Source organism: Spinacia oleracea, chromosome 6 (genome assembly GCF_020520425.1).
Source record: "Spinacia oleracea cultivar Varoflay chromosome 6, BTI_SOV_V1, whole genome shotgun sequence".
Lineage (NCBI taxonomy): Eukaryota > Viridiplantae > Streptophyta > Magnoliopsida > Caryophyllales > Amaranthaceae > Spinacia > Spinacia oleracea.
This window is the reverse complement of record NC_079492.1, coordinates 112,237,043-112,259,722: the sequence shown is the minus strand read 5'-3', so window position 1 is coordinate 112,259,722 and position 22,680 is coordinate 112,237,043. Positions and strand designations below refer to the sequence as shown.

General features: G+C 37.5%; 4 protein-coding genes across 9 annotated transcripts; all 4 read left to right on the top strand.

Annotated features, from left to right (window-relative positions):
• Positions 1 to 1,803: 1,803 nt before the first annotated feature.
• Positions 1,804 to 3,183, top strand: LOC110784682 (uncharacterized). The gene has a single exon (XM_021989137.2). The coding sequence runs from the start codon at positions 1,804 to 1,806 to the stop codon at positions 3,181 to 3,183; it is 1,380 nt and encodes a 459-aa protein (XP_021844829.2).
• A 1,031-nt stretch (positions 3,184 to 4,214) lies between these two features.
• Positions 4,215 to 5,858, top strand: LOC110784683 (uncharacterized). Its single transcript, XM_021989138.2, has one exon. The coding sequence runs from the start codon at positions 4,215 to 4,217 to the stop codon at positions 5,856 to 5,858; it is 1,644 nt and encodes a 547-aa protein (XP_021844830.2).
• A 1,299-nt stretch (positions 5,859 to 7,157) lies between these two features.
• On the top strand, positions 7,158 to 8,573 carry LOC110784684 (uncharacterized). The gene has a single exon (XM_021989139.2). The coding sequence runs from the start codon at positions 7,158 to 7,160 to the stop codon at positions 8,571 to 8,573; it is 1,416 nt and encodes a 471-aa protein (XP_021844831.2).
• A 2,586-nt stretch (positions 8,574 to 11,159) lies between these two features.
• On the top strand, positions 11,160 to 21,108 carry LOC110784725 (probable receptor-like protein kinase At5g59700). 6 transcript variants are annotated; one of them, XM_056832938.1, is made up of 10 exons: positions 11,160 to 11,489; positions 11,756 to 14,160; positions 14,292 to 14,354; positions 14,509 to 14,629; positions 14,736 to 14,885; positions 15,014 to 15,067; positions 15,705 to 15,770; positions 16,040 to 16,163; positions 17,525 to 17,605; positions 20,794 to 21,108. In XM_056832938.1, the coding sequence occupies exon 2, from the start codon at positions 11,769 to 11,771 to the stop codon at positions 14,145 to 14,147; it is 2,379 nt and encodes a 792-aa protein (XP_056688916.1). In that variant the 5' UTR covers positions 11,160 to 11,489; positions 11,756 to 11,768; the 3' UTR covers positions 14,148 to 14,160; positions 14,292 to 14,354; positions 14,509 to 14,629; positions 14,736 to 14,885; positions 15,014 to 15,067; positions 15,705 to 15,770; positions 16,040 to 16,163; positions 17,525 to 17,605; positions 20,794 to 21,108. The 6 variants fall into 6 exon arrangements, with proteins under 6 accessions (XP_056688916.1, XP_021844870.2, XP_056688914.1 ...); XM_021989178.2 differs by having other exon boundaries at positions 11,161 to 11,489; positions 14,289 to 14,354; XM_056832936.1 differs by having other exon boundaries at positions 11,161 to 11,489; positions 14,289 to 14,354; positions 15,695 to 15,770.
• Positions 21,109 to 22,680: the final 1,572 nt, after the last annotated feature.

Genomic DNA, 22,680 nt, shown 5'->3' with positions numbered 1-22,680 from the left:
TGTGACCCATAGCCAATGAAGGGTCCTAGCCTATACTTAATCTTTAATATCAAAAATGCATTTCCCCACATTCTCATCATCGTAATATCGTGGATGGAGGGGATGAGGATGGGTATCGTTCATATTGTGGATGGAGGGGATGATGATGAAAATTGTAGGCGGGTACGGTGTGCAGGTCGCGCCCCGCCTCTAATGTAATCTCTAACTGAATATAGTACATGGTGTAGGTATGTGTTAATTGATCAGGTAATGAGGTTGATGGGGTAGTTGTGCAAGTATCAAGTAGGTATTACTATCGAAGTGAATGGTGGATGAAATATCTTTATGCTTAACATAAGCAGTGGCGGACCCATGAATTTTTTTTCGGGCGTCGGCAGTGGCGTATCCAAGATTTTTAGAGTGTTGTGTTTGGTGATTTTCCACAACACACAATATATATTAAAAAACGTATCGTCCTAAAATTAATAAATATTCATATTACAATCAAATACCTACGAAATTATTACAATTATTCTCTACGGGTTTAAGAGAGCAGGTAGTAAATAATTGATCTCTTTGATTGAATTGGATTTGGAGGGGGTCTGTTATTCAAAATTTTAAGAGACCAGTTGTTTTTAAAGTCTGGTCTCTTAGGCTTATCTAATAGATCAGTTCTAGATTATAACAGGTATCTTAGCTCTCATTTTGGTTTTTTTTAACTTTTTATTTGGTGGGTCGGTAGACCCCTTGCACCCACGTGGCTCCGAAACTGGATACGAGTGGTGAATGAGAATGGTAAAATTTCACCTATGTACTCTTATTTGTTTTAATTGTTTTAATAAATAAGACACCGAATGAATAATAATAAATTTATCCATCATTAATTTTAATTTGGAGAATATCTATAAGCTATATTTAAAGATTATTGTCTACCACATTTCATATAATTTTATATTTAGATTATAAACCGATCATCGCACGAGTACTATACTACTTTTTACCTGTCTAATATGTTGCTTTCGATTTTGGCCCATTAAAGCGAATGCCCCATAAAATTTGGATTGTTAGACAAATAAACAATACGGAGTAACTCATAGTTGGGATTAATAAAAACAAATCGGCCAAAATTAGGATTATTATAGCCAATTTTTCCTAAATAACAAGTACTTTTTCCTAAATAAAGAGGCTGATAGGGAAAGAATTGTCAAATTAAAGAGTGGTAAGAATCTGTTTCTGGGTGGGGAAATGCAAAGGGAAAAGACAGAAGGGAGAAAACAGGAGGCGAAGAAGAAAGTTCGTGAATACAGAAAAATGACTAAATATTTTCCAGAAGGGAAATTGAATCCAGCGGAGTGGAAGGCTAATTGCTCATTTCAGAATTGCACTCCAATAGAAGAAGGAATAGTGGAGAAAGGCAAGATAGGCAGACCAAGGAAGAAGAGACTAGCAAGAGAGGATTTGGAGTCATCAGAAAGCAGTGTGGCGCTAAAAAGATGTAAGGGAAGTGATTCTGCCAGAAGGGAGTTTCCATCTTATGAACAAGTGATGAACGACTTCGTCAAAGCAGTCTATGAAGGGAATTTCGTACGGAATAACAGTGCCAGAGACTCAGCAAGTAATGATAATAAGAGATCCACAGAGAATGAGGTATCAGCTTCTGCTTCTTTGTCATTTAATGGCTTTGAGGGTTGAGCCTGGTCAACCTCAAGGGGCCCAATGAGAATAATGGCATGGAATTGTAGGGGGTTGAACTGATCGGATGACCCTACAATTCCGTTTTTGCTCTGGACCATCCGAAAATTTTCTGTTGATGTGCTCTTTCTAATGGAAACTAATGCTAATTGTAATGTTATTAGTAAAGTAGCTAGAATGCTTAATTTCGGCAAATATGACTATGTAGAAGCACCTAACTATGTGGGTGGATTAGCAATTTTTTGGTGCCCTTTTGTGAAACTCTCAGTTGTGGAAAAGTCCACAAATTTTATATTTTGTAAAGTGGCAGATGTAATTGGGCAAGTATTATATGAATGGGATTTACTTTTGTTTTATGGTTCGCCTTACATTGAAAATAGGGAGAGAGTATGGAGTTCAGTAGATGAAGTTTTAAATGTCTCATGTGGTAGAATGCTTATGTTGGGGGACTTTAACCAAGTTGAATACCACAGTCAGAAATTAGGTGGATCTCAAAATATTATGGGAAAGGAGAAATTTATGTTATGGAGGCAAAAATGGCAACTGGTTGATATCCCATTCCATGGAGTTAATTTTACATGGTGCAATAATAGAACTAATAAAGAGTGTATATATGAAAGACTAGATAGAGGATATGCGACAGATGAATGGTATCAAATGTTTCCAGAGGCTAGCATCCTAAACTTGCCAATTCTTGTTTCTGATCATTCCCCCATCATTTTGGAGACAGTAATTGATAAAAAGAAAAAAGGCAGAGTAAGGAAAATTGAAAGCTGGTGCCTAGACATGGATAAACCAAAGGAGACTGTGGCTATTAATTGGAAAGTAGAATTAGATGGATCCCCTATGTATAAGTGTTCTAGGAAACTTCAAAAAATTAAATATGACCTGTTTACACGGTGCAAAGAATTTCAGATGGCTAATAATATTCTTTGGGATGATATAATGGATATTTGTGATAACAATCAGCAGCAATTGCAAAAGTATACTCAGCAGAACATTTTGGAAAATATAAGGCAGGAAAGGAAAACAAGAGAAGAATGTTTTGATAAAGCACTCATCAAGTTAGCCTATTGGAAACAAAGAGCAAAGGGCAAATGGATTGCTTTGGGAGATAGTAACACATCCTTCTTTTTTAGATGTGCTAAACACAGGAAGACCAGAAATGCAATCAAAATGATTCAAAGTGATGATGGTAATTGGGTGTCGGATTCAGATGGGATAAAGAATGTTGTTTGTAAGTATTTTAAAAATTTGTTCAAAGCAGATGAATGTGTGGAGTCCATGAGAATTCCTGATGAAGTAAGAAACTTAATTCCAAAGTTAGATAGCCAACAAATTGCCAGACTGGATGAAAAATTCACTAAGCAAGATGTTAAAACAACGGTGTTTCAAATGAGTGGATTGAAGGCTCCAGGTCCTGATGGTATTCCAGCCATCTTCTATCACAAAGCTTGGGGTATCATAGGAAAAGACATAACAGAAGCTGTTTTGCATTTCTTTAGGACATGATTTATTCTTAGAGAATGGAATCAGACGTTAATAGCCCTTATCCCAAAAGTAGAAAGTCCAGAGAAAGCGGCTCAATTTCGCCCTATTAGTTTATGCAATGTCATTTATAAAATAATATCCAAATGCATCACAAACAGATTGAAAGTTATCATGCAGCAAATTGTTGGACCTTTTCAGAATGCTTTTGTGCCTAAAAGATACATGGGAGACAATTGCCTCCTTGCGCATGAGATCATGACATACATAAAAAGGAAAAAAAAGGGTTAGAGAGATATGCAATACTGAAGGTTGACATGAACAAAGCATATGACAGGGTAAGTTGGGAATTTGTGGAGTGGGTTTTGGATAGCATGCTTGTTCCTTCTAGATGTAGACACTGGATTATGCAATGTGTTACTACAGCTTCATATTCTATCATTATCAATGGAGAGCCAAGTGAACCATTCAAACCAAAATGTGGACTAAGACAAGGAGATCCGATTTCGCCATATCTGTTCATTCTTGTTATGGAGGTTCTGTCGAAAATGATGATACAACTAGAGGAGGCAAAATTTATTAAGGGGATAAAAATTACAAGGTCTGCTCCTTCCATTTCACACTTGTTTTTTGCTGATGACTCTTTATTCTGTTTTAAAGCAAATAAATATTCGTGTGAAAAATTGAGAAACACCATTGAATTTTTCTGCAAAATTTCGGGGGAAGCTATAAACTTTGACAAGTCCAGTGTTATCTTCAGTCCTAACACTCCTGATTTGGTAAAGCAAGAACTAAAAAAAATCCTTGGAACTCCCTGCTCAGAAAAATTGGGAAGATATCTTGGTTGTGATGTAGAAATAGATGGCAGATCCTCAAAGTCATTTCAATCTATTGTGGATAAAGTGCACAGGAAAACTCTATCATAGAAGCATTTGAGTTTATCTCAGGCAGGTAGATTAGTGTTTATCAATGCCATCTTAGCAGCTCTGTCTACAAATCTTCTATCAGTGTTCTACGTGCCAAAGAAAATTACTGATCAGATTAATTCAACTTTAATGAGATTCTGGTGGAAGGGTTCAACCAATAATAAGGGCATCTGTTGGACAAAGAGGTGTAAGTTGGAGATGCCTAAGGGTTTAGGAGGAGTTGGGTTGAGGAATATTGATACATATAATAAAGCCTTACTAGCCAAGCAAGCATTTAGAATTCATAACGATCCTTCAATTTTGCTGGCAAGGGTCATGAAAGCTGCATATAAGAAGTCTCCTGTTGAAGCAGCCTTGAATAAAGACATTTTTAACAATGCATCATGGGGATACAAGGGTTTATGTAAAAGCATACAGGAGATTAGTAATAATGTAGGAAGAGTTATATATAGAGGCAATGTGGATATTAGAAATGGATTGTGGCTCCCATCAAAGAAGGTCTCGTTTGAAAATAATGAAGCTGAAAATAACAGAGACATTGTTAAAGTTAAAGATCTTTTCCACTCACAGGAAAGAAGGTGGAACCACCAGCTTATATGGGCAACTTTTTCTTCAAATACAACTAGGGAAATTCTGTGTATGCATATATCTGATGAAGATAAGGAAGATCAAATATGTTGGATGGCAAACAGAACGGGGCAACCCACAGTCAAATCTATATATAATCAGCTGATAATGGAGAAGAATCTTCAAACTCCTCTTGATAATAAGGACAAATTCTGGAAAAGATTATGGAAGAGTGAGTTGATCCCAAAATGGAGAATTTTTACATGGAGGTTACTAAATGAAGCCATTGCAACCAGAAGTAGGCTACGCAAAAGAGGTATGATGGTGGAAGACGGTTGTGTCCTTTGTAAGAAGTCGCAAGAAAATGATAAACATTTATTTAGAGACTGCCCAATTTCTAGCCATGTTTGGAAGGGATCTCCTTTGGGGATAAATGCTCGTGTGAACCAGCATATTGGAATCTCTGAGTGGATAAAAAACTTCATGCATTTCTTTTGGACTGAAGATGGTCGTAATAGTCCGCGAGTCAGAGCATTTATCGCAATTCTATGGTCAATATGGATACATAGGAATGAAGTAGTGTTCAGAAATGTTGAAGCCAATCCCAGAACAGTCATGCACCTTGTTGTGAAACATATAAAGCAAGCAGAGGAGGCTGTTGAGCTAAAATATAGGGAGGGAAGCAAGATTCGAAGACAAGAAGAAGGAGTCTTGGTGCATGCTCTCAAAGGTAACAATAACGTGAATCATGCTAATCTTATTGTTGCAGGAACTTGGAAAAAAGGTAGGAACAAGAAATGGGGGGATGCTGCAATAGGATGGTGTGTTATGATGGACAATAGATTGATTGATGAAGATGGACTAAAGGTGAACGCTTCAGACGGACAACAGGCAGAAATCAAGGCTATGCTCTATGGAATGCAAAGGGCGACACAGTTGCTAATTCGGAGCATGAAGATTTGTACGAGCTCTATGGATGCTATCAAAGCGTTAAAGAATTATCCTGCATGTAGAATGGATCTGGTTACAATTTGTGGTGACATTATTAGAATTTCGAATGATATGGACAATTGTATAATAGAAAAATGTAAAAAAGAGATAACTAAAAAAAAGTTTGTTGAGAGGTTCGAAGAGGGAACTCTTTCGACGCCATGGGTAGACCTCGAAAGCAAACTCGCTCGTCCAACTCAGGGAAGAAGAAGATGACTCAACCTGTGATGGCTCGTCCTAACACTCGAGCTGCTTCAATGAAAGAATCGTCTCCTTTAATGGAGGAGGACATGAACTCTGAGACAAATGATGAATACCCAGAAGAAAACCCAGAAGAAATTCGAGAAATTCTTGGCAATTTGGAACCCGAATTGCTTACACCTAAATCTTCTCTGCGTGTATTGCAACAAAGATCTCAGGTTCGTGATAGTTTTAATGCTTGGCTCAATGGTTTAAGAAATGGGACAAATGTGTGTGGCCACTTTAAATCGGGCAATAAAACAGTAACTCGAGATGATCATACAACTATACCTGCAAAAACTGTGAATAATGATACGATTTCCCCCAATTTTGTTGTGAATACTTTGAATGCTTCCCCTAATATGGTTCACATTGAATTGGAAGACATTGAGGATGAAATTACATACTGGAACTCTGCTGTGGTCTGCTATGTATTAGGGGCAAACCCACCACAGTATGTTATGGAAGGATATATACACAGAATCTGGGGCAAAATGGGGGTGGATAAGATTTCTATGATGGGGAGAGGATTGTTTTTGGTTCACTTCACCACTATAGAAAATTGCCAGAAAATCTTACAAGGAGGACCTCAATTTTTTGATTCTAAACCCCTCATTTTCAAACCTTGGACCCCTGATGAATGCTATACTAAAGAAACTGTCAAACAAGTGCCAATATGGATCAAGTTGCCTAGACTTGATGTGAAATATTGGGGTGAGAAAAGTCTCTTTAAGATTGCTGGATTGGTGGGAAAAGCTATCAAGGTTGATACAGCCACTCTTAACAGGGACAAACTCATGTTTGCCAAAGTTTTGGTGGAAGTGAGTCTTGATCAGCCATGTCCAAAGACAATTCAGTTTGTGAATGAGAAGGGTCTGCTGATTGAGCAGATAGTGGAATATGATTGGCTCCCTATTCAATGCTCCTCCTGCAAGAAAATGGGACATGATAGCACTAACTGTGGGATACTGAAAGCTACTCACCCACCTGTGAGAACAAGAAAGGTGTGGGTGCAGAAAGCCAAACAAGCTCCAAAACCTGTGACACCAATTAATGTTGTTGCTGCAGGTCCAGACCAAGAAGGTTTTGAACTAGTTAACAGGTTCAGCAAGCAACAATGTAGCCAGCTCAAGCCTGTTGCCACTAGAAACAGTTTTCATGTGCTGAGTGCCACTGATGCAAGGGAGACAGACACTGTGGTGGATGATCTTGTGGGATTTGACCAGGGGTTGACTACCCCTGAGTCAAATGGATAATATTCTCTGTTGGAACATCATGGGGTTGAATAGATATGATAAACAGCTAAAGGTGAAGAGGATGCTCAATCTTCACCACATTAAGCTATTCAGCCTTCTGGAAACCAAGCTAAAGGCTCCAAAATTGGGTGACCTTTATCTGAATCTGTGCCCTGGGTGGAATTTTACCACCAACTTGAGTTGCTGTACTTCTAGCAGGATTGTGATTGGTTGGGACCCATCCTCTTTTCACCTCAATATTCTAGCCATGACCAACCAGAGTGTTCATTGTGAACTGACCTCCCTCAGTACTTGCCTCAAATTCTGTGTGACTTTCATCTATGGGATGAATGATAAGGCTGAAAGAACTAAGCTATGGGATCATTTGTGTGACATTGGTCTTCACTGTCACTCACCTTGGGTAATTATGGGAGATTTTAATGCTCTCATGGATGTTGATGACAGAATTGGTGGCCCTGTTAGATTGAGTGATATCCAACCAATGAGGAATTGTATGACTTCTTGCCATTTGGACACAATCAAAACCACTGGTAGACATTATACTTGGACCAATAAGCAGGAGGGGAATTCTAGAGTTTTTTCTAGGATTGATAGAGTGTTGGCAAACACTCAATGGGGTGATATGTTTCCTGATGCAGAAGCTAATTTCCTCCCAGAGGAAGATTTTGATCATTGCCCCATGGTCCTTTGCAGTTTTCCATCTGTTCATGTTAAGAGGCCTTTTAGATTTTACAATATGTGGACTACTTCTGATCAGTTCATCAGTATTGTAGATCATAATTGGCAAAAGAGTGTTCATGGATGTCCCATGTTCAGACTTACACAGAAGCTTGAATGGCTCAAAACTGACCTCAAAGCTCTTAACAAGCAAGGTTTCAATGATGTTGAAGCTGAAGATATCAAAATGCATAGCATCCTCCTGGAAGTTCAATCCAAAATGCATGCAGATCCTAGCAACACAAGCTTGGCCACTTTGGAGAAAGAAGCTGCTGCAGCTTATCTCAAAGCTCACACCACCTACACTTCATTCATCCAACAGAGAGCCAAGATAGACTGGTTGGAATTTGGTGATGAGAACTCTAGACTTTTCCACCAGAGCATCAAGCACAGAAGAAAACAAAACAGTATCCATTCCATTCATTCTCAGTCTGGTGAGTGGATCCAATCCCCTCAGGGAGTGAATTTGGCTTTTCATGATTTTTATAGTGAGTTTTTCTGTACCAATTTGGAGAATAGAACTGCTGTCAAATCCTGTATCATGAATAGAGGTGCTAGATTAACTGAGAACCACAAGCAGTTGCTTTCTTGCCAGTTTTCTATGGAGGATGTGAAAAGAGTGTTGAATGATATCCCTATCCACAATGCTCCTGGTCTTGATGGCTACAATAGTCACTTCTTCAAATCTACCTGGGCAATTATTAAGGATGACTTGTAAAATGCCATTACTGATTTCTTCAGAACTGGGAAGTTACTGAAAGAGATAAATGTCACAGCAATTACTTTGGTTCCCAAGGTGCCTGTTCCAGCCACAGTGAGTGATTTCAGACCCATAGCTTGCTTTACAGTAATCTACAAGTGCATTTCTAAGCTTATGTGCAATCAACTGAACAAAATCTTGCCAGATATCATCTCCCATAATCAAGGGGCTTTTGTTTCTGGGAGATCTATTCTACACAATGTCCTCATTTGTCAAGATATTGTCAAGATGTACAACCACACTCACACTCAACCTTGCTGCCTAATGAAGCTAGATTTAAGGAAAGCTTATGATACAGTTGAATGGAGCTTCATTGAGGAGGCTATGCTAGAACTAGGGTTTCCTGTGTTCTTTGTGCAGCTAGTCATGACCTGTCTTTCCACCACCAGATACTCTATCCTCATCAATGGCTCTCCCACTGGCCTCATCCAGCCAAAGAGAGGATTGAGACAAGGAGATCCCCTGTCTACTCTCTTATTCACACTGTGTATGGAGTATTTTTCAAGGTGTATGAAAACTGTTGGTGAACACCCTGATTTCAGATTTCACACCAGATGCAGAACACTCAAGCTCAACCACCTTTGCTTTGCTGATGACCTATTAATGTTCTGCAGGGGAGATCCTAATTCTATTCAGCTTATGATGGAGGGGTTCAACCTGTTTTCTGCAACAACTGGCCTGCAAGTGAACCCTTCCAAGTCATCTGTGTATTGTAGTGGTGTGTCTGATGCTGTCAAACATACCATCAGAAATATCACTGGGTTTACATTTGGGGAATTACCATTCAGGTACTTGGGGGTCCCCATCAGCACAAGGAAATTACAAGCAGGTGAATGTGATCAGCTTGTAGATAAAATGGTTACAAGAATAAAAATCTGGAGCACAAGAAATCTATCTTTTGCTGGCAGAATGCAATTGGTTAATTCAGTGTTGATGAGCATCTGTATCTATTGGGGGCAGATCTTCATCCTCCCTAAACCTGTAGTGAAAAAGATCAATGCTGTCTGCAGAGCATTCTTATGGCATGGGGTGTATGATGACAACAGGCCTGGCCCTGTTGCATGGGAGACTTTGTGTTTCCCAAAAGAACAAGGTGGTCTTGGTTTCAGAAATCTTGCCATTTGGAACCAAGCTGCAGTTGGGAAGCTAGCTTGGGCAATTGAGCAAAAACAGGACAACTTATGGGTCAAATGGGTCCACTCTATCTATATAAAAAGCAAATCCTGGCAGATGTACATTCCCTCCATGGCAGCTAGTTGGGCTGTCAAGTACATCTACAGAGCTAAACAAGCTTGTACTGAGCTCACTGGTTCTTCTTCTTGGCTCACTTCTGTGAAATACTGCATTAAGGACAACTACAAGTTGATGAGAGGTTCTAGGGACAAGATCATATGGAACATGTTTGTCTGGAACAGGTTTTCTTTGCCAAAGCACAGAATCATTTGCTGGCTTGCTTTACAAGACAGATTGAAAACCAAAGAAAGGTTGTTCCCCTTAGGCATTGGTACTGATAATCTGTGTGGCTTGTGTGGCTCACACCCAAAGACTGGAGCTCACTTATTCTTTGAGTGCAAGTATAGTATTGATTGCTGCACTGCCATTATGCACTGGCTAGGTTTTAGAACCTACAGGTCCCCCCTTATCTCCCTCTTCCAGTTGATCAGAAGATACTGCACTTCTGGTTTCAAAAGGAAAGTCACTTATGTAGTGATTGCTGGGGTGGTTTACTCCATCTGGAAAGCTAGGAACTCTTCTGTTTGGGAAGGGTCTGTCCCTACTGTCAAACACACTGTACAACACATTCAGTTTTGTGTAAAAAATAGAGTTAGTAAACTCATAGGAAAGAAGATTAGCACTAGTGAAGCTCATTGGTTTGCTAGCTTGTAATTAGTTTTTTGGGGTCTGTTTGGGACTTTGTTTGAGCCTTGCTGGTGTTTCAGTACTTGGTACTGATTAGGTTGTAAATGGTTTTGGTTGATATATATAAATCCTCTCTTGTAAAAAAAAAAAAAGATACTCCCTCCATCCCGGAATACTCGACCCGGTTTGACCGGCACAGAGTTTAAGGGACTTGAATTGACTTATTTAATTTAATAGGTAGTAGTTGATAGTGGGGTATTATTTTAATGTAGTTAGTGGGAGGTGGGTTAAGAGGTGGGGTTGGGGGAGAGTAGGGGTTGAATTTTTAATTAGTTTTTGTATGGAGTAGGGGGTAGGTGGGTTAATAGGGGTGGAGTGAGAAATAATATAATATTGTTAGAATATTTCCATTTTTAGAAACAGGTCAAGTATTAAGGGACGGCCCGATAAGAAAAACAGGTCAAGTATTCCGGGACGGAGGGAGTAACTAAGAGAGTAAAAAACATAGCTATAGGGTGTAGGAAGGATAGGTACTAATGTGTTTCTCTGTTTTCTGTATGCCTGTATGAATATTGCTGCCAAAAAAAAAATACTTTAAAAAAAAAAAACTAAAACAGCTAGAATTACCAACCTGCGTCCCACGTGCCAGTCTCATTCACTTTTTTTTTTGGTGAAACCAGTCTCATTCATTAGTTCATTCTTTCGTTCTTTCTCTATCTCTCTCTTCACCTTTTCTGGTTCGGTGTTCCAAAGTAAGAACAGAGAACACAATGGCGTTAACAATCCTCTTAGCTTCTTCCTGCTTTTCGAGTTTCGACTTTAGTTCACCCAGGCAATGGTTGTAAAGTTAATCAAGGCTTCTACACCATCAGTCACTAAGCCCCATTTCTGCAATAATCAAGTGGAAACGAAAAAGCTTGGGTAACTCAGACATCGCTCGCCTCTTTTTGGGTGTGAAGCAGTGTCAAGCTTAATCCATGTTACTGTAGATTTTGGAAATTTATTCTATCTTTGGTAAGGAGTCTCCATCTTAACTATTTCATGTTTAATAGTTCATTTCTACATTCAGTATTAACTCAATTTCATGTTGAATCGGCTCCATTTCAATATCACGTACATTCTTAACTTTAATTTTAAATAATACTTCATGATTTTATGTTCAAATCCAACTTCCTCTATCTTGGTTTATATTTATCCATTATTCATTTTCGGTTTGCATAAAATTTTAGATTGTTTATATTTCTTTGTTCTAATTACAAATAATGGGGTTACGTCTGCAGGAGAATTTAAAAAATGGCCTATAAATATAGCTTGTTCTACTGGATTTTGTTACTGATTTGCATTTCTTTCAAGGCTTATGGGGGTAATATTTTTATTGATTGTGGATCACAATCAAATACAATAATTGGGGATCGCTTGTTCATGGCGGATAAATACTCATCTAAGTATCTGACAACCTCAAATCAGGTTCTTTCGAATTGTTCTGTTAATAACAACAGTTCGTTGTTGTATAAGACAGCACGAATTTTCAATGGAAAAACAACGTATAAGCTTCCAATTGGCCGAGTAGGAAGATATTTCATCAGGTTACATTTTTTTCCATTCACTAATAAAAGTTTTGATTTAAGAAAATCAAAATTTTGGGTTTCCATCGGCCGTTTTTTGGTTCTTAGGGACTTTACCCCTCCACAATATCCCGTTGTGAGAGAGTTCTCACTAAATGTCACTTCAAGCAATCTTAATATATTTTTAGAACCAGCTGATAATTCCATGGCATTTCTTAACGCATTCGAAGTAGTGTTGGTTCCTGATGTGCTGATCCAAAATGACGCCATATCAGTTCCTCCTGTTCAAGACGACAACATAGGACTTACCTATAGAGCTTTTGAAACTTTGTTCCGCATAAATATGGGAGGCCCACTTGTGAGCTATAACAATGATCCTTTGTGGCGTACATGGATTCAGGACGACAACTACTTAGAAAACAAGAATTTCACCGGGGTTGTCCAGAATAGGAAGGTTGTAAGCTATGCCAAGAGTGTTGGTGTCGCAACAAAAGACGACGCACCATTAGCAGTTTATGGTAGTTGCAGACATATTGATAATCCTAGAGAAAGTTTTAATATCACATGGAGTTTTGATATCAGTCTAGGGTTTCAATATCTTATTAGGTTTCACTTCTGTGACATTGTTAGTGAGGATTTAGGTGAGCTGTCTTTCAACATTTATGTTAATTCATACACAGTTAAAGAAAGCTTAGACCTAGAGGTTTTGAGTAAGGGGCGTTTGGGTACCCCAGTTTTCTTGGATTTTGTTACCCCTACTGCAATGGACACCAATCAACTCGTTGTACAAATTGGACCACCTATAGCATATGAGGCTCAACGTGATGGTATTTTAAATGGGTTGGAAATAATGAAGTTGAACAACTACAAAATCCTTGCTGCGACTACGGCTTCCTCACTTGTTCCCCCTTCCTCACAATCTGGTTCTGGTTCGAAGAATAAGATAAGGATGATAGTGGGGGTAACTGTTGGGTCTGTCATTCTGTTTGTGTTTGTTGGAATTGGCTTTCTCTTTCATAGGAGAAAGAAGTCTCACTCTCCATATTCTCTCACTCCAGAGACTAATCTCACTGTACTAGCTTCAAACTCGGCAACTCGCATCACTTTAGCAACCATTCTACATGCTACGAACCATTTTGATAAGAGCAGGGTCATCGGAAAAGGAGGTTTTGGGACGGTATATAAGGGTGTGTTAGACAACACAGATGTTGCTGTCAAAAGGGGAAGTCGAGATAATTCTCAAGGCCAATACGAGTTTTTCACTGAAATAAAATTGCTCTCACAATTCCGACATAAACACCTAGTCTATCTGGTTGGGTATTGTGATGAAGGCCTTGAGATGATTTTGGTGTATGACTATATGGAGAATGGGACCCTTAAGAGTCATCTCTATGGAAAAGAAAAGAAATCATGCCTTAGCTGGTTGCAAAGACTTGAGATTTGTATTGGAGTAGCAAAGGGACTTCATTACCTCCATACTGGTACAGGTCGTACAGAAGTTGAAAACGGAGTGGTTCATGGAGATGTCAAGTCTGGAAATATACTGCTTGATAAGAACCTGAATGCCAGAATTGCGGACTTCGGGCTTTGCACAATTGTGCCTGGGCCTAATCAGCCTGATGTTAGTGTTGAAGTTAAGGGCAGTTTCGGATACCTCGACCCTGAATACTTCTTTAAAAGGAAGTTGACTCATAAGTCAGATATCTACTCGTTTGGAGTAGTGTTGTTTGAGGTTGTCTGTGCACGACCTGCCATTGATAACACAGATCCAGAAAATCCAGTGAATTTAGTTGAATGGGCTCAATGTTTGCAGAAGGATAAGCCGCTTGAGCAAATTATTGATCCACAACTACAAGGAACAATAAACTCAGATTGTCTACAAGAATATTGGAATATTGCAGGGGCGTGTGTGGCTGAGAGGAGTATTCATAGGCCTTCTATGGGAGATGTATTATGGAGACTAGAGAAAGTGCAACAATTGGAGACTCCACTCACAGACGAGGATGAGTCAGTTAACACTGCAAATGCCACTGAGATTGATCGAGGGATTGACAGCCTTATGTCAGATGGCGAGAATCTTCTTACTCCTTTCATCTCCATTGGCTAATGATTGGGATCAGGTATGGTGTTCCTCTTGTATTTATATTCTTACTGTTGCAATTTGTTGACAAAGTTGAAGAATAGAATATTGTTTTAGGAATTTTACTAACGTTATTCATTTGTTCAATTTTTCTGCAATTATTGGCAGAAGTGGGGCAGCAGCAGCAAGACATGTGCAAGCTTAAGGAAAAACTGCCGGATTTCTTTTTACAAGGTTTTATTAATAATTACTTGTTTCTTTAGATGGGTCTGAGAAATAAATTGATATTGTGAAATGAGTCTTTCTCTTTTTTCTTTTATTTTTATGTTAATTGTACCTCTGTTTTCTTTATATCCCTTCAATTTGAGGTTTCCTGCTAATTTTTCAGGGATTTGTGGATAATGGCTGATTTCTTGTCATTGTGAAATTTCTAAAGCAAACTCGAAGCAGTTTCTACAACACTACACTTTCTTTCTCCTCCCGGCTTGGTTTTTCTTGGATTTTTTGAGGTGCTTTTGATGTACTGTATGTCTTATTTCTTTAGTTTCTGTTTTAATTTTCTTCTAGCTCTATTTGGATGCATTTAACTGGTAATTATTTTGGCGTTTTTTATAGGGATTGGTCAATTGGGTCAGATTAGGTTTGATATTTTGACGGATAAGAGTAAGCTTGACGCTCAACCAGGATTGTTCATTACCTTTGTTCCTGATGGAGTTAACAAGACCCTGTTGATTATAGACAATGGCATTGTTCTGACTAAAGCAGGTAATATGCTTAAATTATAATTGAAAAAGCATCCCTTTTGGCTTCTCATTACTTCTCTTTTTAGTGTTATACTATGGTTTCTCGCACATGTGATCAAGAAGTTTGATTCCTCTCTTAATTATTTTCAGTTGTATACAATGAGGTGTCTCATTCTCGAATCTTCATGTTGGTAAAGATTTGCGGTTAGTATGTCTTCTTCCTTCCATTTTGACCAATAATTACGTTTTTTGGGGTAATAAGTTTTGTTTTATGCTTTATACATAAAGTTTCTACCGATTTCAGTTTTCCATTGGGGATGAATAAGGTTTTATCAAGATTTTATCAATCATGGTGTTGTCCCCCATGTTGGTATCTGGTCTACTGGACTTTGTTGGACTGTGATTGGGAAGTGCTAGATTTTCTGCTTTTTTAATGTGTTATACATTTATTCTAGAAAAAAATTTGAAATTTAAGGCTTTGAATTAGGATGTGGATGAGCTTTAAGAGACGTATAGGTTATAGGTATCAGGTATGACAGGAACTTTGCGTCTAATTTGGATCTGTTTGTTGGGGCTTTTTTTTTGTTTATATGTAATGCCGGTGAGTGTTGTGGTTATATATCAAGCCAGGTGACAAGTGGAGCACTTCCCCTTCAATCAAACACAACCGCTTCTCCTTCCATTCTTACATGTCAAAACTCAAATTACAATTTTCAATTACTAGATTGCATAGATAATCTGACATGGATTCCCCTTGTCATATACATGATTCTGCACTTATATTTATCTCTGTTACCTATAAGAGGAATTCTGAAGTCTTATTTTCTGAAGCTCATTGCAGATTCTTGGTCTAGTTTTAGTGAAAGACAATCGAAGCATGGCCAAGTATATCTGGAAACATCACCTGGTATGATCTATCACTTTTGTGATGTCTTTTATTTGAACTGACTTATTAACCCATCAAAACTAGAATAAATCTGAGCCATTGACATCCTGTTACTCTATCTTTAATGAAATATATCCTTGTGTTTCAACTTCGGGAGATATGTGGTGTAGTTTTTAATCTTGATTGAACATCTACCCTGTTTATCCTTTGTGTATTGAAACTAATTGGCATTTCCATGCTCAATCTTTAATATGAATTGTTTAATATACCTCTCTACCTAATCATTGCAGAGGTATGATATTATCATCTATGTTGACTAGCGACCAACAACAATTGCTTCTGTTGGAGGAAGTCTTGAAAAACAGGAAGCTGGCAGCACTTTGGATGTTGCTGCATAAACAGAAGTTACTGCAGGTACAGTTGATAATATTATTGAATTTGTTGTGCTTTTATGTATAGACGATCTACTGAGCTTGGATTCTACCAGCCCCGTAAGGGAAAATGGTTTTGTGCATATCAAATGTCTTTGTATGGATAGTAATTACACTGTTGAACATCCTTTAGCACGGTTGTCTTTGGTTTCTTATATCTTATCTACCACAGTAAGGTCATCTCTTTGAAACGGTAGTGAATGTACATATCCCTAGTAAACCAGACTTTGGTGTTTGATTTCTGACATTTTATATGCTCTTGATAAACTCTGTGTTAAAAGTGGGGGGCTGCTTCTTGGTAAAAGAAGTCCTGTCTCATCATGTAGATTTTATCTTTTGTTATGTACCTTATGCTCTATGTTTGTAAGTTTTACATTTTGCATATTGTTAGTGCAGTAGATTTGGTTCTTTCTGATAGTTGATCGGTTGATCCAATTCGTTATTTTCCTCCCAAAAAACCAGCAACTGGCTGGAGAAATGTAGTTCATGTTTACAAGCCTGTCTGGGCTATTTGTCAAGTTTGCTTCCTATTCTTGTACTGTTTTCCATGCTTCCCATGTCAATAGGCTACATTTTCAGCTACTTAATTACCCAAATATCTGTTTTCTTCATGATTTCATCTACTACAGAAACTTGGCTAATTATAAATTGAATCTGTTTCATGAGCTAATTATTTGTTGAAAATCAATGACGAAATTCATGGATTTGGGAGTGACAACACCCTCTTGTGAATTTGTGATTCTATTAGTAGTTATTTCAATCGTACATTTTTTCTGTAGCAAGTTCAGTATTTCGTATTATTTGTGAACTGTTATTAGTTAGGATTAAGTATATTGGAAGTGTTAGATGGTGTTTGTATTTCTGATTTTCTGGATCGGAGAGTTAGTCAAGATGCTTGAGTATACTATGATAATCTTTGTCTTGTACTCCCTCTGGATTTATTTAAGGGATACACTTGCCTTTTCCGGCCGTATTTATTTAAGAGATACACTTGCCATTTTTAGTAACTTATCAACCCCACCATCTAATTAAATAATATATCTACACCCCACCCCCACCCCCACCCCCTACTCCCTAAAATGACATGGTCCCCACTTGTTTTTCTTATTAAAATATCTATTCAACCCCACTTGTTTTATTATTTTATTTCATTCAATTCTTTTTCTTAATACCCGTGCCCGGCCAAGTGTATCTCTTAAATAAATACGGAGGGAGTAGTAATTTCACACTTTGTAATTATATCTTTAAAGTTAGTTTCAAAACCTTAAACCTTCTGTTGATCTCTAGGTTTTCTTCTGTAGGAGAGTCTGTCGTGACAATTTTGTTTGTGCAATGTGCTCACAGGTGTCTACAGAGTTTTCCCTGGAAAATTGGAACACATTGCACTAGTTGGGAGGGGAAACCTGATTTGGCTACTATTGGGAGGTATATTTATTTGACTTTTCTTCCTGGCGAATCTTGGCGAAAATTATTTCTGTTTCTTTCAGTTTGCTGCTATAGGTGTGTATTGGTTTTGTAAGATAGTTGGAAATTCAAATCTTGGTTTTAGTCTATGTTACTGATCTGCACTGCTGCTGCATACTGCTCTGCACTCTGATCTGCACTGTTGCTGCTGCGTACTGCTCTGCTTACTAATCTACTTGATTATTTTGGAACCACTGGGCTGTGTTGTTGTGTATCTAGGATTAGTACAAAGGGGTGAGAAGTTGTGGTTTCTGGCATGTTGTACAAAGGGGTGAGAAGTTGAGATTAAGTCAGCTATCAATATCAGCAGGCTGGCTTAAGAAAAATGTCCCTGTGTAGCTTTCCCCTCATTTTGAGGATTCTCCATGTGATTCTTTTGCATGTTTTTCTTTTATGTATGCGGCTTATTCTCAATTTCTCAGTATTCTTGATCAACTTTTTTTGTTGCAATTAGAACCAAATAAGAAAATTCACAATCAAAGCAAAGACCACCAAAATATAAAAAAAGTTCCCGAATTTCAGACCTGCGGCTAGAAATAACTTTCACATGCAAATACAATAACAAGACAAAACTTGTATACAACATCACAACAGGTACCAAGACAACTCAAAATCCCGTAAAAAGTTTTGCAATCAAAGCAAAGACAACCAAAATCCTAACACTTATAAAGCTTCATACTTTGATTACTATTCACCCAATAGTGCATTTACGTGCATGTCCTTCATTTCCTTCTTTGTTTTATTTTGTCTTATTCTTAACAATAGAGCATTTACGGTTTTACCCTTCCATTGCTATACAAAATGTATTGTTTTTTTTGGGTATAATTTCCTATATATTGTACCTTCGAACCATCAATTAAAACGCATATAGTTTCTATTTCCTGTTACATGTAAATCCAACATCTAACTTTAACATATCATTTCTAGCATTTACCACAAGTTGTAAGTTCCTAGCTTTTAAGTAACATTTTTACAAAAATAATTTTATATACCTTGGGGGATTGTGCGCACGATCCAACAACTAGTATAAAAAAAGGTTCCCGAAAACAAACCTGCGGATAGAAACAACATTTACATGCAAATACAACAACCACCCAGAACTTAAATTGTATAGAACATCAAAACAGGTACTAAGACAACTCAAAATCGTCTCATAAAAGTTACCCCTTGTCATATGATTAGACTATACTTATCATGCTTTAAGAGTTTAAGATCCAAGCCTATATGTCATGAGTTTATGATACTAAGATATGGAAACTTGCTTTTATAAAGCAAAAATTGGATTTGGATTTACCTATTCATTTTGATATTTTTATTTCAAAGCCATGGTCTAGCTTTTCTATAATCTTGTCGATAATCAACATACTGCTTTGAAACAGGCCTCAAGTGCTGTATTTTCAAAGCAAAACTTGAAAGGACAATACTTTACATTTTTCAAGTGCGGCTTGTACACAAGCAACTTGATGTCAACTTTTTATAATATGAGCAGCAGTGCAGCACTTTATATATAAATGTTGTTTTTTAATAAAATGAGCAGTACTTGACATAAATGTGGGCAACCTAAAAAACAAGTAGCACTTCTAACTCCAATTTATTTTCTGGGAGTTCATACACATAAAATCTATGTTGCTCAGACACGAGTGTCGGTGTCGTGTCCGACAAGGTGTCGGAGTGTCTGACACTCTGATCAAAAATTTTGTAGACACTTCGACACGGTCAAAAGAGTGTCTTGACTAGGTTTTTAGACACGTCTACCATAGAAAGTGTCGGAAAAAAACGACACTTTCTACAAATAAACTAAAAAATTTCTCAAATTAAACATTAGAAATAAAGAAAAAAATAATACGGTACACTGTATTTAATGGGCAGCTGAAAGTGTTGGTCTAGGAAAAATGAAAGTTTTTATCTAGGGAAGGTAAATGGGGTAAAAAAACAAAACAAAAAGTAAAAGCTGTCAAAAACTAAAAAGATTAAATAAAATATATTTTTGAAAACAGCTCCATGTGACAGTGACAACTATACAACTATTAATGTTTTAATTAAAGTACATAGGCCCACCTTTTTTTTTATTAATTCAGCCGTTCAGCTGCCTCCCTCGTGCTTCACGACCTCACCCTCACCACATGTTATCTCACCCTCACCACCGGTCACAGCATGTACCCACCATTTTTTCCGGCCAATTCGCCTCATCAAGACCAAAATCCCCAATATATGTTGGGTGCAAATTCAGATCTACATTAAAGAAAAAAGACTCGACACTTGATTTTATGATCCTTTTCCGACACCGGTGTCGACACCTCCCCGGACATGTGTCGAGTGTCGTGTCGCGGGTCGAGTCGTGTCGACACCGACACCCACCGCCGGGCAAAGTGTCGGAGTAACATAGCATAAAATGGTTTTAAGCTGATTGTATTTAAAATGCAATGGTTGAAAGACATGTCAGATTACTATTTTTTGATTTAGGTGGGAAATGTTATACTTTAGGGGGGAAATGTTTTCAGTTTTTCCGCCACTTTCCTCTTCACAGCGGGTCTTTCACCGCCCAAAACTCTCCTGAAAATTTGCCCGCCCAAATTTCCCCTTAAAAAAAAAAAAAAAAAAAACCAAAGTGAAGGTGAACTCTAACTATCTGATTACGAGATTTTTCCACAGAAGATTATCACTTACCAGGCTTCTTGTCAGAAATGAATACTCTTGAACTCCATTTCTACTTCTAATGTAATGCAAAGCACTTACTAATTAATCGTGTAACTTAGTTACTTAATAATTTGTTGTCGTTTTATTTTATTTTTCTTAGTGAATCCGAATTAACTTATTGAGATTTTATCATTGTCGTATAATCTATAAACCATCAATTTATCAAGCGGAGTAACCAATGTTGTTAGTTTATGATGACGGAGAAACCTATGTACCTTATGTGTGTGATCATTTATTTTCGTGAGTAATTTATGTATGTTAACTTTTCTTATTAAATTAATTGTATATGTGAAATTAAAAATGAAATTATATGCTAGTATATGAATTAATTATTTGATTATATGAATAAATATGGTAAAATGGACATACCTATTTATATGTATAAAAGCATTGTATGATTTATTTAAATTTGTATTAATAATTAACTTGTTTAATTTCATTTGTTATTCCAGAGTACAATGGTTAGTATAGACCTTAATGTTGAACCCGTCGTCGGAGAAGGAACTATTGTGAATTCAACTACGCCTACCACCCCTTGTCCAGGAATGTGTTTTGAGTCCGGTCTTGAGTTTAGTGAAATTTGCCATCGTTATGCTTACATGACGGGTTTTGAATTGTTTGTAATTGGTAATAGAATAAAGAAGGAGTACAAGGATAAGGGTGTTAGTAAAATTAACTTTTGATGAAAATAAAAGGAAAATATAAATAATATCCTAGTTGTGCACCCTCCTTACAAATTAATAATAATTAAATTGTTATTTATGTTACATTCTTTTCAAATATTTCTATCACTAACGACCAAACTCGGTATTAATGTATTTATTAATTAGATGGTTATTTCGATCTAATTGTTCTAATTTTTTCGAGTATGTTAGGTGTCTCGTGTGTTTTTATGGACAAATAAAGTACGTGTAAGCTCCCTCTATCAAAGCCAACCTTTTCATGTGTCCAAACAATTCTCATTCCCGGATAACTTAGTACATTTACACCTAAGTAAACTCGATCGTCTAAGCCAATCCTTTCATGTGTCCCGAACAATTCTCATTCCCGGATAACCTACTACCATGACACCTAAGTAAACTCATCCTCTAAGCCAACCCTTTCATGTGTCCAAAAACAATTCTCATTCCCGGATAACCTAGTACCATGACACCTAAGTGAACTTGATCGTCTAAGCCAACCCTTTCATGTGTCCAAAACAATTCTCATTCCCGGATAACCTAGTACCATGACACCTAAGTGAACTCGATCGTCTAAGCCAACACTTCATGTGACCCGAACAATTCTTATTCCCGTATAACCTAGTACCATGACACTTAAGGAAACTAGTTACGAGGATTAGCCAAGCCTTTCATGTGTCCAAAACAATTTTCATTCCCGGATAACCTAGTACAATGACACCTAAGTAAACTCGATCGTCTAAGCCAACCCTTTCATGTGTCCAAAACAATTCTCATTCCCGGATAACCTAGTACACTGACACCTAAGTAAACTTGATCGTCTAAGCCAACCCTTTCATGTGTCCCGATCGATTCGTATTCCCGGATAACCTAGTACCATGACACCTAAGCAAACTCATCGTCTAAGCCAACCCTTTCATGTGTCCCGAGCGATTCTCATTCCCGGATAACCTAGTACCATGACACGTAAGTGAACTAGTTACGAGGATTAGTCAACCTTATTAGCAAGACACTTATGTAAACTATGTATAACAATAATATGGACACATACGTATCCCAAAACCAATAATAAGAAAATTACTTAATTAATATGTATACATGATAAACCAAATAACATCGAGGAAATTAAAAACGCATACACACTTCATTAGCAAATTAATGTTAAATCTATGGTGGACCCGGCTACTAATTGCTCATGCTGGTATTGGTTCGTTAGTTGATTGGCTGCAGCAACAGCCCTTAGTATAGGCGGGAAACAATACAGTAGTGTGTAATAAAAAACAAAAACACATAAACTTGCATTCATCCCAATCTGTACTACAATTTCATCAATAAAATTAAATAGCACAACATGTTAAATAATTTCTTAAGGCTATAATAAAACATTTGCAACCCATATTAAGTCTAGTATTCCCGCCATTTCTCCAACATTTAAATTTTGTAGCACGCCCTGCCCAAGATGTTGTGAATGAGATGCATTACAATCAGGCCTACATCGATATGGAAGATCAAGATTTTGTAAACAATGTGGTGGCCTCGTTCTGGAACTAAGGATGCTTGTAACTTTACAAAAATTCTGATCGACTTCGTAATAACCTAGTTTTTGTTGTACGTATTTGAACTAATGCTATGGAAACCTTTTGATGTTGCATACATTAA